Consider the following 16,595-nt stretch of genomic DNA (forward strand, 5'->3'; position numbering starts at 1 on the left):
GTCGAATAACTGCAATTTCTATCATATTAACCCAGTTAGGTCAATTTTGCCGTTTAAGTGAGACGATAACGTCTTTGAAATATTGGCTTGTGCCGTGCATATAATATTTATTTAGATAGGACATTTTTGTGACCCTAATAATTAGTTCAGTGTTGAGCAATACCGCAACACAGACAGACTCTGCGTCTGCTTATCCACACGCGGATCCCAGTAATCTCAACCAACTGGTCATCTGGTAGTCGCAGTAACAACTTACATGCCGGTTGTTTTAACAATGGCACAAAGGGGAAAGCCAATTAGGCTGAGACGCTTCCGCCTGCTTTCATTATAGGACTTAAGTCACGGAGCCGGACGGCCTTGCCACACATAGGGCGGCAAGTTGTGAAATAGGCTGGCCATTTGCTTGCGTCTTCCACGCTGGTGATCCTTTGTTATTCGCCAGCAAAGTATTCTTATCCTGATCACACTGCCGTCGCTGCGTTTCTAAGCGATTACACGCTCTGCTAATTGCATACAGCATCGCAAGTTCTTTCGCGCATTACTAACGTGGAGTTTTTCTTGGATCATATTGAAAAGAGTCTTGCGTTTAAAGAACTCAAAAGTGTTTTAACTACAGTCAGTCGATAAGTCATCGCCGTTAAAAAAGCAATGCATTTACGGCAAGCGTTTATTGAAACTTTAAAGTTTAATTGCAAAGTGCGATTCACAGGAGTTAGTTTTCATGGCGTTTTGGGCATCTTATTGTTTTTAAGTTACTTAAAAGGATGTTGAATGTACAATAATTTCACCAAAATAATCTATTGGTTCAAATTTTAGCTTGTTACGATATTTAGTAAATGATACAGAGAAATCAGATAATATCAAACTTTTAAATGAACGCTAGATTTGTTTTTAGAAGATTAGAAAATAATTCTATTTTCCTAAATTTTCTCGATTACCCATCGTTAAATTAATTATTGTCAACGACGTGCGTGACTAAAGGATCTATCTAGTAAACAGGTGTAGGCGTGTTGAAGTGGGAGCCAAAATTTAAGTCCAAAAATGACCAAACCTGGGAGAAATGTTTGTTTGTGTAAATCGGCTTCATTCCTTGTCCGGTTTGGCTGCTGGTGTGTTTTGATCGACTTTAATTTGTCGTGGCAAGACGAGGCAAAAACGAATCACGTTCGGCGAAGAAATCAGCTCATTTACCAAGGTTAACACTAAGTTGTAGGCGAGGAATTTTTATCCCAAAGTTACATGTCGCAAAGATGGGCAGGGCAGCCCTTCTGAAAAACGCCGCCGCGTAAAAATGAATGTTAGTACGAAGTTTCCTACGCTGTTTTTTTTTGGTGAGCTCACGTTTTAAGATGCGAGGCAGAAGAAAAGTTTTGATCACTGGCGTACTCTGATGTGCCCGCTGAAGTTTTAAAATATATTTAAGCTGGTTATATTTTAATTAGGTTTATGTAGATATTGTTGCAACATTGTTCATGTTCTTGTTAAGCGCTAAAACTGTCAAAACAAGAAGGGAAATATCCACGATCCTACAGGTCAGTGTTGCAGTTTGTATAAATAAATATGATGGCCTTACTGTAGGCTGCTATTATAATCGAAACAATGCAACAAAGATAAATCGATCGTCAATTTTACAGGAGCAACGTCGATACATTCATCGCACTCAGAAGGCCATTGTCATCTAAACATGCTTAAACATTTGGTAAGTGGTTACCTAAGTGTCTAAACCGCCTAATTAGTCGTTGAATTGTGAAGTTCTGTTGCGTGTTCTCTTCGAATTCAACACATGGTCCATGGCGTTGTGTTTTTTTTAATTTGTTGCACTTGCAACGCAGTAAATATCCATGGGCACAATTGCGAAACACACTAAAGGTACTACGGGGTTTTTGTTGGAACATGTTAAAGACTTTGAAGGTTTTTAAAAGAGTGGTGTGTGACGAACGATTAATAAGCTTCTGAGGAAACACAGGAACGTTAAAATACTTTTGAATTACGCCAATGCATCGTTCGTGATCTTGGTCTAAGTTACTCTAAGAAGTTCTATTAAAAAACTTGTTAAAATGACGGACGATCTGAACTTTAACTTAAAATGACGGACGATCTGAACTTTAACGATATCGCGCTGAAAATGTCTCCTAGAAAATAGTGTGCTTAAAACATAATAACGTTGTCAAGTTTTCTAAAAGCATATAGTATTCTTACCAAGCGTAACGAAATAGGCATTTTAGGGCTGCTGTATAGCAGTTATTTTTTCTTCGCTATTATACTTATGGTCGTTGAGACTGAATCGCTGTTTATAAATTAATTGAAAGCTACCAAAATGGGATAGTGACGTTATACGTACGATTGTTAGCAAGGACCTATTAGAACAGAGGCGTTAACGTGGTCCGGCCCGTGACCCGAAATTTTGGGTCCGCACAGCCTTCGTCAAACTTAATAGGCCATTCAACCATTATATCATATGTTTTTGTTTTCAAGTTATTTTTACTTTGTGTTACGGTAAATCATATACTCTTTGATATATGATTTCTATACCAATTGATATTCATATAGTATCATTGATTGAAACTTCCATTACCTTTAGCGTTGTTTAACTAGTCCCATTGTTTCACCATAGAGTGCATCTATCTGTTTATTTCTTTACACGATGTTATAAAAAGAAAAAGTGGTGAAAGAACTTATCTACAGCTTGTCATAATGTCACAGTGTCACCCCCCTAATGTCACAGTGTCACCCCCGCATATTTTTAATTCTATTTTGCTGTGTACTATTCCACAGAAACGATGCTTTTAGCAAAGGTTTTTGTTCTTTTTAAGAATTGTATATTTTAAATTTGTATCTTAAAAATACGACCACCATTTTGTATTCGAGGTTGTCCCGCCTTTGAAAACAGTTTTGTACACCCCTGTGTTAAAAACTTTGCACTAAATGACAGGATTCATAAACTGTGTGCCTCAATAAATTATTGTGCCGCGAAACTGTTTGTAACTTTGAATTAACTTTTTCGTGTGACAAATAGGTGGTATGCAGGCAAATATGTAAGACTCGAATGCACATTATTCATCGTAATAGCTGTCAATATTAATCGTAATTCGGGGCGATTGTCAAATTATGACATTACTGTTTTGGAGGAAGAGTGTAGCAAATACACTTTTTCGTGAGGGAGTGAGGAACCACCTATCTAATACCTTTAGTTTTATATTTCGTTATTTTTGTTTTTGCTAAATTCAGCCAGTCGCTGCAATTCCGAGTGTGAGCATTCTCTCGTTCTCGTTTGCCAATCAAGTGGATACGACCCGGATTTGCTGCGTTTGTTGTTGTTAAACGGCTTAACTCGTTCATTCTGGTTTGCCTTGGCGAAATGCCGTATGTTGCGCTTTTGATTTGTTTCAAATACGCGCGATGCACTTCTGATTTGTTTTATATATTACCAAATGACGCTTTTCTAACTTGCCCAAAAATAAAATATTGTTTTGGCGTGTTCAACAAAAATATATAAACAACTTACATACCACAACATCGGTACAACGTTTTTTGTATCAACAAAACCTATCTAAAAAAAGATAATTTAAAAGGAAATTTGTCTAAAAAGAAAAGTGCATTTAATTTCTTTCCCTAGCTTTGCGGCAAGATAGCGTGCTAGCTCGTAATCATTCGCACAGTCACGCCCGACAGCTGTTAATTCATTCCATCCGTAGTAAGGCAAGCCCATCCAGCCACTAATATGCGCCAATTTACTACCAGACCGTGCCTAACTTCCTTGTTTACCGTAATTGAAAACTAATTAGACGACGTGAAGCGATTTAGGTATTTGGCACGTGTACGTGCGTGGGTTGATTTTAAGTTCAAGTTTAGCCTAGTTGGTGAAGTTTGAATTGGAACCGACATTTTCCTTTTCTGCGTTTAACTTACGAATGATTCCTTATTCATTTGGCGTAGGTAGTTGATTAAACGATAGGTTAGTTTGACGTAAGTAAGTAATTGATATACAGTAACCACCGTCCTTGCGTGGTGTTTCACAAAAATAAAACGTGAACCAGTTTGACCAAGAGATAACAAAACCTTAGTTTTTACAACAAAGTTGTAACACATTTCAACAAGATATGTAATTATCGGTGGATTTACCTATTTAAACTTTATAAACAATATGTTATGTTGACATGTGCACAAAACGAACAGTATATATGATTTAGCACTACAGTCCATCACCCAAAAACAGTCCATCACCGCAAAAAAATGGACAGTGGTGTAAGCGTGTGAAATACCTCACGATGTCGAAACTGAACCAACAAAGTAAAATAAATCTGTCTGAGTTGGCTTAAGAGTATACTGTAACGTTCAAAGGCGAACCATCGCAACTTCGCAAGACGCCTGTCATTCACCGCCGTTCTCACCCTCCAGTGCTGGTCGGGCAGTCGGCATTTTAATTGCGGCTGAGATTTATAGCGACTATAGTTTGGGGAGCGGAAAGAGCTTATGACGCTTGGTCGCTCGAAAAGGTGCGAAGGCAAGGCCAACTTTCTATATTCGATCGAGGCGACGTGTGAGGCTCAGGACAATTTGCTTATCGAAGAGTTCGCAGTCTAACCACCTATTTTCGGACGATGTGCTCTTAGCACGATCGCATTTAATTAGCAGACCGCTGAGTTATATTTATGGCCGACCGAACGTTAGTAAACGGTTTCTGTCGTAGGAATGGTTTGCATCGATCGCGACTTATAATAATTTGCCGACCAAGCGCTGGTAAACGGTTTCTGTCGTAGAATGGTTTACATCGATCGTGGCTTGTTGATGTACGGATCAGCTGTTTACTTCGATAGACGAGCTCAGTCGGGCTGTTTTAGGTGTGTGTGGCAGTTGGGCGTTGTGCCTTGTTAAGAAAGTAAGAGCAGTCATAAACAAGTGGGCATTTTAGAGTATAATTCGCAAATGTTTGACATTCAAGCCCAGGGCCAGCAATTGTAGCCTAAAATGATATCTATTTTATTTTTCCCACACTTATAGTCTACGTCAATTCTTTAGTTTAAAAATGTAGAAAAAGTAATAATATTTTTTTTGCCGTACGGTTTTGCTGATTAAAAGCCTTAAAACCAAAACCTATTTCATGTAGCAGGCCGTGTGTTTTTTCAGTACGTTGTACCCAGCAATGATGACATTTGTCCAAGTGCCCTTAAGGCCGTTATCCTTTCTACTTGAGTTCTATGTTATTTGTTTAAACAGTTTATTAGGTTCGTTTTTGTACTGCTCAATGCTCAAACCCTCGCTGTTTGCTTGTTGTAAAAGAGCGTAAGTAAATAGAATCGCAATGAGACGCATCCTTTTCATATAAATACACACCTGAATAACAAACATAGCCTATATTGTTGTAAAAACTGAATTTCAATAATGATATTTTTAGTAAAATTTGCATGTTTATATTAAAATCAATTCGTTTAGGTAGATGCGTCATCAAAATATATTTATCTCATTTGTTTGTTCTATATAAATAAACATTGCTTCCTTTTCACTTTTAAATGAGATACCAACAATAAAATTGCCTGTATTTCATGTGATTTCAGTGTTGCTATTTTAATTGCACGAAAAGGTTCCGTTTGTATATTAGGATGATAAAAACTCAAATGCGCTATTTGTTATAGTATACTATACGTTGTACAACAGTTCACGCCAAATCGGTCCCACGAACGAGGTAGCTTAAGTACGCCGATTTAGATCTGAAAATTGCGAGGTATCATATACCTGACTATATAATTTCGATGTTTTTGACTCGAGTCATCCATTGCGACGGTGCTTTGCTCAACATTCTCGCGAGCTTTTTAAGTGTGGAATATTTCTCTGAACAACACGACTGTCAAAATGATTCTCAACTCGTTACGCACGTCACGCTTGCATGGTTTAATTTTCGAAAGATTAGTTAATTTGAATGTCCTTTAGTGTTTCGTAAATACTGGCGGTATAAATGTGATTAAAAGTTATTGAGAGCCCGGAGCCCGGTGTTGTAAGACACGTCACTTAACGTCGATAAAAAATATTCTTGATACATTTTCGTAAAAATCTACGTGTAATGTGTGCACTTTGTTTAGAGAACGTCGCATGATTGTTACTTCTATAAAATTACGGCCATGTTGTACCGCCTGCAGGCCATGCCACTTTGTATAGGCATACTAAAGATAATAAAATAATACAGTTGCTGTGGATGTATGTGTAAGGATGTCATATATTGTAGGACGTTGGCTGCATAAATTTGTCTTTTATACGTTTTGGACATTTTTACACATGCGATATTGGAAAAACAATTACGTTTTCTTGTTTGCATTTTTTGTAAAGGCAGTTACGAAACATAAAATGTACCTGTTAAAAAGCGAGCAGCGCTGTTGTCCGCCATACACGTGTTTGGAAATTCGTAGACATGCGCTTGTTTCCCGTTTAGTTAAAATATGCGCGACTCTAGTTGGTTGCTTGTAATTAAGCCCGCCGAGACTCGCTATCTGGTTTACAAGCTGTTGTTAGGAAGTGCGGTGCTCGAGATCTGCTCCCCGAAGACACGTCTGTTCGTCGTACATTTGCAAACTGTTAGCGGAAACGTGTAGAAAGTTAGTTGCACGGGTTCAGCAAACAACAACAGGTGGTTTTACCCTATGCTTCGATACTATTACGACGTATTGAAGTTCAATTGCCGATCCACTTACCTGTCCCAATCATATGGTTCGCCCGTAGGGTTCGAAATCTTTAGCGTCAATGGCCCAACGGAGTGCAATAGCCCATAAAGGGAACCTGTAAGCGAAGAATCGCCAGAATCAGCATGAGACAGTGAAAGAGTCTGCATGCCGAGTTTAGGTGGAGCCAAGTCGAAGTCGAAACTGTAATGCTACCCAACGCGACCTGTAATTTAGATCACTTGTAACTGTCGGAGACTTCACGGCTGACGCCGCCTTCAATGATTGAGTTGTGATTAAAGTTCGGGGCTTTGCTTAAAAGTATAGGCCGCAGTTTATGTGTGGAATGGCATTGTGCTATAAATATATTGCTTTTTCAACAAGGAATATTTCGAATATATTTGCTATGCAGTTTTCCTAATAGGACTTCAAGCAATAACTAAGAGTGTATATGGTAATATATCTCAATTTGTATTATGTCTAAATTTAAACTTAAGGTTATATTTGCTCCGAACAGAATGTGAATCAGTAAGTTAAAATGTTATTTTAATGCGTGTTCCTATTTGTTATTAAATTGTACGCCTTTATAATTTAGAGTTTAAGACATACTAAAAATAAGGTTATAAATTAGTAGGCAACCGGGAACAATTGCTGGACTTTTTCACTTAAATCTAAAGTTAACTTTCTAATTTGCATATTTAGTTCTTAGTATATTTTTCAATGTTCACGTTGGTAAGGCTGAATATGTCAAGATACTGGAATATGTCTTTTTTTTTTTGTTCCTAAAAAAAATTAAACATTTAAGCCATAAATTATTGGGTTAAAAAACGAATTTAGGTAAGATTTAGATTTCGGTATTTTCTACTATACTTTAGTTTGAAATGAATTTGTAAGAATGGGGTGTACCTCGGAAATTACTTATTTATATATTATCATGGAAAGGCTGGTGAGGCGGCAAGCAGTGGTTTAATCACACGTTGCTGAAAAATATAAACAGCGGCCAAACCGCAGATATAAGCCTGATTATGCCCAACGAAGATGTCAAAATCTTTTCTTTTTTTAAATTGGATCTCTATCAAACAATGGGTTAACGTTTAATGCTGTTGAGACTTGAACACAACGCACATACCAACCTGTTTTAGAAATTGCGCAAATTTTACAAAGACAGCAATGTTTTTTTTCCTTTAAAAAACTAAACGCCCTTCTGATCGAACAACTTATCGACCGTTCACCGGTACTATTGTTTACATTCGTCAGATCAGCGAAAGGCGACACGTCGCATATCAGTCGCAAAGGAAAAGTATAATTACCCGAGGCCGGATCAATGTCGAATGTTAATCCGGTTATTACTAGTTGCCTGCCGTTTAACGACATTGAGACAGGGGCTAAATAAATGATTGCTGCGTGGGATTTTAATAGTGGCAATTACACAAACCACCGCGAATTATACAATTTTTTTGCGGATACGTGTTTATTATTGCGAGCCCGGCCATGGCCTAGTACAGACGTTGGAGTGTTTATGACGTTGGCTACTTCTCTACAGGTTAAACAAATTCAAGTGGGCGTGTGGGCAACCGCTAATCGAACTAAAAAAAATTGAATTTGTTCTGAAACACGCATAAAAGTTACAGTTCCGGCTTTGTATGTTTCTCTTAAGGCTGGAATTGTGGGTTAGAAAGAAATTCATATAATGACAGTAAAAACTGCTAGCTTTCAGAAATTGGATAATTTTTTAAAATTAGGGTGGCGCTTTAAGGCAATTTTGTTATAACAATGGTCTGATTGCAGGACGAATGATGCACGTGGCGCGAATCTGTTATTCGTTTACACATTTATGTTGAAAAGACGCTCAGCTGTAAGTACAGAAAGTTATTATTTCTCTTTTGTTACAGCATTCAGCACATAGGCGATCGCTTAGTTTTTTGAGTGACAGCAGTATCTCGTCGTCTAGCATCGCTTTGCCAAGTGATCCGACCCTTACCAACTACACACCGACATTAGAAGCACCCAAGAAGCAGCATACACGTAAGTTGAAATCAGGGACGTAAGTTACAGCAAAAATACTTGGTGTCAGACATTTTGACTTTATGCGCTTATTAGTATACCACAAGCTTAATGTGTTTTTTATTTGTTATTTAAACGATAAAATATTCATCTATGTACAAATACAGTTCGCAATTCAAGGTACTAAGCTTAACAAAAACCTTGCGCCGTTCACAGGGAAGTACAGCACGCGTTCGGTAAAGCATCGCAAAGCTGCGCATTTGGAAGGTGGAGTTTCCCAGAAAGTCAAGCAAAGAAACGCTTCGGGTCGCGTGAAGGCTAACAGTGTGTACAGCGAGTCTCCAAGTACGAATGAATATCAAAGGAAACAGCCAGCCGAGGTCACCAGCTACGACCATAGTAAACTAAATATTTCAAGGATGCGAAAATTCATGCATCATCACAGTCAGAAACCGGTCAGCTTGTGGTCAACCGAAGATGCCTGCGATTGGTTGAAGTCGACTCAGTTGGACGACGACAACCAGTTATCAGAACAGTTTCGCAAATCTAGAGTCTGTGGAAGACACCTGGCGGATGCCGAAACCGCCTGGAATTGTCTCAACAGACTCAGCTTTCAAAACAGTCGACAAAGGCAAGACGTGGTCTTGAAGTTGGCCGAATATTTGCGAGAGTCGAAAACGGCCAACACACACCAGTCATCAAACAATCAGTTTGATTCAGACACCAAACATCCCAAATCAAGGCTCAGGCTCAGACCCCCGTCCTCCATAGGTTACCAAGATGCAACTGCGACTTCGTCAGACTACGTCAGCGGAACTTCCTCATCGTCTTCCATTACAAATTCCACAGCTATTCCCGAAAATGAGCAAGGCAGCACATATGGTGACTTGTCCGCATCTTCTGTCAGTACATCATCCAGTAGAGTAAAGAAGACGTTAAGTACAATACGCCAAGCAATTTCAAAATCAAAAGCTTTGCCAATATCGCCAACAGAAACAGGCCTTCTTCATGACATAGTCATCCATTCCAATATCACATCACCAGGTACGAAATGTGCTTTATCATCTGTTTGATATACTGAATAATTTTACAGGGCCTAACCGTAACTTTAAATTTAGATTGTTTCGCTGCCACTCAACTAAAGATTACTGACACCACAACTACAAGTGAGCTTGTTCAACTTTTTGTGGATAGCTCTTCCATAAACGAAGATATTAACTTGTTCGTAATAAACGACGTGTCCGTCCCCGATCCCGACGTAAAAGGTTGGTAAAAAAAAACAAACCAGTTTTTTAGTTTGATGCTGTTATTTCTGGTGAAGGCATTTTGTTGTTTATTTTTTTATAATTTTGTTAAGAAACGATAAATTCCAGGTTACCTTAAATCTCATTGTGAATTCATGTTTTAAATGTTTCATGTGTAAACTTGCAGTCGAGAAGAAACACCGCAATAGAGGAGTGATGTCATCACGTCGAATGCTGGAGCCTGACGAATGTCCATTGGCTGTTTATAAATCAATAACTACGTCGACAAGACGTAATGTCACTAGGAGACTGGAGCTCATACAAATGAAGGGTGTTATTATAAAGGTACGTCTATTTTTGCCTAATAACACCAAACGCGCGTTAGATAGGTTAAAAAAGCATGATAAAATTTGGTTGTAAATGAAACATATTAGGAAATATCAATAAGCTCGTATACGTCAATAGCTATTATTCTGACATTGACCGCGGTAACGTTTAATTGGTTTCCTGTTGGCGGTCGATTTGATATCGATCCGACGAAAACAAGTGCTGTCGTCGTTTAAGGTTTAAAGGCGAATTAGTTTAATTTCGTTGCCCACCCGACCGATTTCTGCCCATCGTTGGAAGCGTGCGTAGCCTGGGGGCTAGTGGCATTCGAAGTGGCTCGCTCGCGACTGGACAGTCACGCGACAATGTTTGTCCACGCCTCGCACTCATGCCGTTGAACGATCTTAATCTCCGCCCAATAAAATAATTTATGTTTTACGGCGAAAATCTAAGGTCACTCCGTTTTGACGAACGAATCGCTTTCTGAACAGGCAAAACCATCAGCTGCAGCTAAAAAGAAAGTATACTTTTAACAGACTTTCTTTTTTATATAAACTGTTGCTACCAGGCATGGTAATATAAATCAAAAACAGCTCCTCTGGTAATTGTAATTGTAATTGTTAACCAACATTTCGGCAACCTATACAAGCCGCCTTCGTCAGGGTGAATGACACTGAACGCTCGTACAATAAATGGAAAGCAAAAAAAGGAAAAAAGCAGAAATAAACGCGAGCAACGAAACAATAAGAAAATAATTAGCGACTGCCTCTAGTTTATTTTTTATGTTATTAGGGTCGGCCTTAGGTTGGAGACACGATTTGTTAGTTGAAATCTCACCATACAGGGTTTTATATTATGCTCTTCGCATTTTCTAGGTGATTTGTCGCATTGGGAAGCACCGTCCACGCGGGAAGCAATTTCGCATTTCTACCCAATCATCTGTCGATCACGTGATTCGATTGGCACTGCGCAAATTCCGTCTGCGCAATGTTGATTCGAGCTTGTTCGCCCTGTGCGACATATCCGTGTCAGGAGGTAAATAGCCAGGCGAATATCGTGCTGTTTGTCCTTGCCTATGATAGAAACTTAAGTGTATCAGTTTATCGTAATTTATTTTAAATGCCAGTAAACAATTCTGTCAGCTTAGTTTTTAAACTTTATCAATAAATATATAAATTAATACAAATATATGACAGATTTTTCCGAGTTTTCTGAATCGAGGTTGCCGCAGTGGAAAAATGGAGCATCACTTTTGATGTGCGACAGGGCTACTCTCAAGCAGCTAAATTCTCAGTCCGGTATGGCCATCTTGCTTGGAAAATCGTTGTCCTTCTTTCACCATGTTAGATTATGCAACTTTTTTAGATCACGAAAATTTTTGTTTATTTGTTGTAGTAATTTTTTTATTGTCTTCTGTGTAATATTGTTTTCTTTTGCCTCAATTCTGCCTTTCTAAGAAGGGCAAACAAAAATATTCAATTCAAAACCGTGGTTAACTTTACGCCACTAATGCAAAGTGCCAACCAACCGATTTGAACCATGTTATTTGATTTTCAGGTGCCGCCACAAACCAGATCCCTGATTTTAGACGATCTTGTTCGATGACGTCCAACCTGTCTGCGGTATGTTTTTTGTGACGTCATAGCACGACTGGTTTAATCCGCAAATTACGAACCTAAAATGTAACATTGGTTTCCTTATTAGCTAATTCGAAACCTATTCAAAGAGTATGTTTTATTTGAAAAACAATTAAATTGCATGTAAAGTAATTGTGTAAGTGCACTTGAGTTTTATCATTCAAAGGGTTATTTTTGTTGGTAGAGTTTTTTTAAAACGTGATAACTGGAGCGACCATGTCTGTCACTTTAAGTAGGGAATTTTTGACGTACACTTTGTGTTATTTTTCAGTAAAAATGCGGCAGTTTAAAACCCATTTCGTGCTGGGAATTGTGTGTTGACTTTAACGGTTATGTGGAAAGAAACCACCGAAAATATGGAAATTCCCCCCAGTTAAAATGTAATATCTAATCGCGTTGGTGAATCAGATCACTAAAAATATAGGTCGTGTGGAGCGTTGGAGCGATTTTATCTGTAATTTTGGGCAATTTTGTTTCACTAGTTTAGAGTTGTAGGCTACATTAAAGTTTAGTTAGTCCTTTTCCAGAAGATTAATATAGTATTTTATAGCGTCTACTGTAATAACTTGATTAATGATAAAGGCAATAATTTGTCAACGTTGTGATAACATTTTGTAAAACAGTGAAGTAATAAAATTCTAATTTTGACTAAAATGTAGTCTATTTTCGACAACAATTTTATAGTTTAAAAATACTTTTTCGAATTTGTTATACACATCTTTGTAACGCATTGTGGCATGAAGCGCTGCAGTAGTGCCCAGAATAGGCGCTGTCAGGCTCTGTTGTTTATTATGTTTGGTGTTTTGCTGACAAGGGTATATACAAACTCTTAAAAATGTATTATGTAAATCTTAGTTTTTTTGATATATGTTGACATTTTTGCTTGAAAAATGTAGGCAAATTACTAGAAAAATGTTTTTTTTAAAAACGAACCAGTCGATGGAAATAACCCATAAAATTGCTCAATATACAATAGGGTAATGGACAACACAGATATCTACCATATTTTAAAATATGAAATGAGCTAATTGCAAACTACTAACAAAAAAGAAAAACTCTTCAATACATCTGTCTGAATTAGAGATCTGAAACAAAAAGCACTTTCTGAAACAAAAGCCAACTATCAGCTTCAAACTTAGGACCGCGGAGTTTATTCTGTTAGGAAAATACAGTTAAAACTTGACGGATGTAATCCCAAATCAAATGGTAATGAAATTTTAAACTCAACGACAATTTCATGAAGCTCACTATAGGTTTTCGTAATATTTCTTTCGTTTGACATATCATACCGTACTATTTTGAAACTCATATATATCCCTCGTTTAACAATAATAAAGGTAATTATAACAGTTTATGTCTGACACATGATTGTTAATCTTTTCAGTTTTCAGCACTTTATGAACAAATTTGGTTGCCCCTGGGATAAACTATAAACTAGTTAGCAACCATAACAACATATATGCGCTAAGAGAATTTTGTAAACAATTTTTAATTTTGCCAAAACTAACGCCCTATATGTAGATGACTCAACATCTACTACGACACATAACAAATTTCTATTAAAGTCGTTTCTTAAAGGCCCAATCTGAACATGTTCATATTCATTGCACTATCTGAAGACAGTTTAATGCGAATTAAACTTATTTCGCAATTTAAATCGTATCTAGATTTTATAGAACAAATTGCTGAGGTATATTCCATTAAAGACCCCTCAAGTTACAAATAGACAGATAATTACAATGAGCAAAATATTTATTATAATAAATGCATGTTCAGGAGAGTCGTGGTTCGTCCGGATCCGACTCATGGACTCCGTACAAACTCGACCAAACCGGTCGACTCACCGATGAGTTAATGGAGCAAGAACGCGAGTACCTTACACGGGTCCAAAACTCCATTAGTGATGACGTCATTGTTGACGACGTTTCCCCCCTTACAAACGATGACATCGGCAAGTCTGCTGAACTAACGCATTTCCACCAGCGAAGTGGGAGCTGCAACGCATCCGGAGCAGTCTCCATCGTGCGTAACTTTTTCTATTTTTTTTTTAAATTAAATTCTCTTTTTGTGTTTAGTTAAAATGGTGCGTCAAATTATTTTTGTTACGTATAGTTTTAGGGTTTTTTTTGGTTTTTTATTATGTTTTCTAAAACTATGACGTAAAGTATTGTTTTTCAATCTTAGTCTTATGTTTTAAATTACCTCGGATGTACACGGCAACGAGATTTTATTTTTCTCTATAGCAAGTTAGTTTTATAAAGAGCAACATCATGAGCTTTTTATACAACAAAAAAGTGATCTAATATTTTTTATAAAGGAGAAATTAACCGTTAAAAATGCAGGAACATCAAAAAGCAGAGGCCCTAACAGTCGACAACGCAGTTTTGCGATCCCAGCTACGCGAAAAAGTCGACCAGTTTGACGATATTCACCGCAAGGTGACGCAAGTGAGGAACATGCTGGAATCAGGTTTGCAGCGATATCACGATTCCGTCAATCAACAATCGGAAAACGCTAATGGAGGCTCACTTGCGCTTGAAGAGGAAATTAAGTTAGTCATATAATGTAAATTACCCCAACATTTGTTTTAGAAGAAATTTAATAAAACTAAAAACACTAATTAAGCTAACAAAATGAAGGTAACAACAAAGAAAAATCTCAGAAAACTATTTCTTTACTTTAGGTGCCGCTTAGTTGACCTTTGGACTTATCTAGCTATAGTTCTACACCAAATCTGAAATCTGGCATATGTTTTATTACTAGGTCGACAGAAAAAATGATTAGTAGCACAGAAGACATGCTCGGTCAGCTATTCCGTCATCAGCGTCAACTATTGTCCAAACAAAAGGTTGAAAACTCGTCGCAAAGTGACAGTGACGAGCAAATAAATTATTCTGCGGGAAACTTGGATTTGGAGGGAGTGGATAGCGCTTCTCTTGCTGATGTTGACTTGCAAATAGCTGTCCACCAGGCCGATTTGCTATCATTAAAGCACAAACACCAACTTCTAGATACGAAAGTATGACGAACTTAGAAACTACACATTCACCACGCAATCAACAATATAGTAAATGTCAACAACAAATATGAAATACACGAGGGTCAAATTTACGTTTTTTTGGTTGCAGATGTCCCTCTTTGTTGCCCAGCGGAAAGCTGAAAAATTTCGTCACATGATCCATAGCAGTCTGTACGACATAGTCTCTTCCAACAGCGGTGTCACTACTGTCCAATCCAATCAACCGCAAACCCAAATAAGGCCAGGTCAAGCTATAGTGGGATACACGATTCACTGTTGTGAAGTGTTCTCCAGTAATGCTGGATATGGCCTTGCACTCAAGGACGAACTTGAGACAACTCGCACCAGCGCAATGGTTCGCGGCACTATCATGGACTGTGAGCATCGACAAGGCGCCTTGCGCAAAGGTAAGTGTATGTTCACTAAAATCAGAAACTTATCAAACTCTCCTGTATTTGTGGCTGGACACATTGCAAATATATAACTATTATTATTAAATGATATTTTTAAAGCAGTATTTTTTTATTTTAATGCACCTTTAATTACCTGTATAAAAATTGGTTCATCAACGCTTACATATTACTTTGCGATTTTTCCCTTGTTTATATGCTTTGCCGTAAGTATGGTTATTTTTACAACGTAGGTGACCGACTACTCGAGATCAACGGCATAAACGTGCAATCAGTAGGAGCTGAACACGTTGCAAGGATCCTTAAAGGTACAACGACCGCTCGTATCGTCGTAATGCGGAAGCGGGACTCGACGGAATGCAACAGATGCCTACTGGATCTTCCAGCGAACAAATCGCAGCCTGCCAGCCCGAGCACGCGCTCCGAGGACACCGATGACGATGACGTCATCATGAAAGAGTTCGACGCCACGTCAAAGCCGGTCGTTGCCGGAAGTGAGGAGATGGCCGATTGGAGGGAAATGTCCGCGCTCAAGAGCGACCTGTCGATGCTCATGCGCGAACTTGAGCTGACGTCACGGGCCAAACGCGAACTTGAGCGTGATGTGGCGCGCAAACGCAACCGCGATGTGCTTCTGGAGAGCGAGAATGCTAGGTTAAGAGAGCAAATCATCCGTTTACAGAAAGCTGTACGCACTGGGGAATCCGACTCTGCCTAAAACTTGTTCCATGTTTATCATTTATAAATTTCATTTATTTATTAACCCTCTCTGGTGCATTAGCGTTTTGCGCAATTTGTAAAGCCCTTAAATTACAATCGTTTGTAAAGGATTTATTTGTTATCATCCCTTGTCCTGATAACATAGCCGTGCTTCGTTTAGCGTATTTTTGTTTTATTATTAATTGGTTTCGCCATTTGTTATTCTGGCTCGCCACTATATCTCATATAAATTTGACGGATGTCTTTTACATTTTAATATTTATAAGCATTTGAAATGTTTGTAGGATGCAACACTCAGACTTTGTTTTTTGCTGTTTGTTTTCAACCTATTAAGCCGAATATATTGATTTAAAGCGCATATTTTGCGGTTGTGTTAAACAAAGCGTATTTCTTACGTCAATAACGTTAAGCAAACCATTTTATTTTAGTTAAATTAGCAAAAATTACTCCTAATTGCAATGAAGATGTGGCTGAACAAAGGATGGAACAAGTGAATAGTTTAGGCCTACACCATTCTAAAAATACTTTGCAGGGTGTGTTTATTTTTTAAAATCTATTTCGTATTCAGCAACTTGAAGACAGAC

General features: G+C 38.0%; 1 protein-coding gene across 1 annotated transcript; it reads left to right on the forward strand.

The window, feature by feature from the left end:
- The first annotated feature begins 1,441 nt into the window (after positions 1-1,441).
- LOC146168339 (uncharacterized) lies at positions 1,442-16,338 on the forward strand. The gene is made up of 14 exons (XM_083389049.1): positions 1,442-1,532; positions 1,635-1,699; positions 8,543-8,675; positions 8,871-9,698; positions 9,773-9,919; positions 10,086-10,243; positions 11,101-11,260; positions 11,422-11,523; positions 11,783-11,847; positions 13,639-13,884; positions 14,205-14,413; positions 14,626-14,881; positions 14,991-15,288; positions 15,525-16,338. Exons 2-14 carry the CDS (start codon positions 1,685-1,687, stop codon positions 16,007-16,009), a joined length of 3,102 nt encoding a protein of 1,033 aa, XP_083245175.1. The 5' UTR covers positions 1,442-1,532; positions 1,635-1,684; the 3' UTR covers positions 16,010-16,338.
- The last annotated feature ends 257 nt before the right edge of the window (positions 16,339-16,595 follow it).

This window comes from Ascidiella aspersa, chromosome 1, assembly GCF_963924565.1.
Source record: "Ascidiella aspersa chromosome 1, kaAscAspe10.2, whole genome shotgun sequence".
In the NCBI taxonomy this organism is placed as follows: Eukaryota; Metazoa; Chordata; class Ascidiacea; order Phlebobranchia; family Ascidiidae; genus Ascidiella; species Ascidiella aspersa.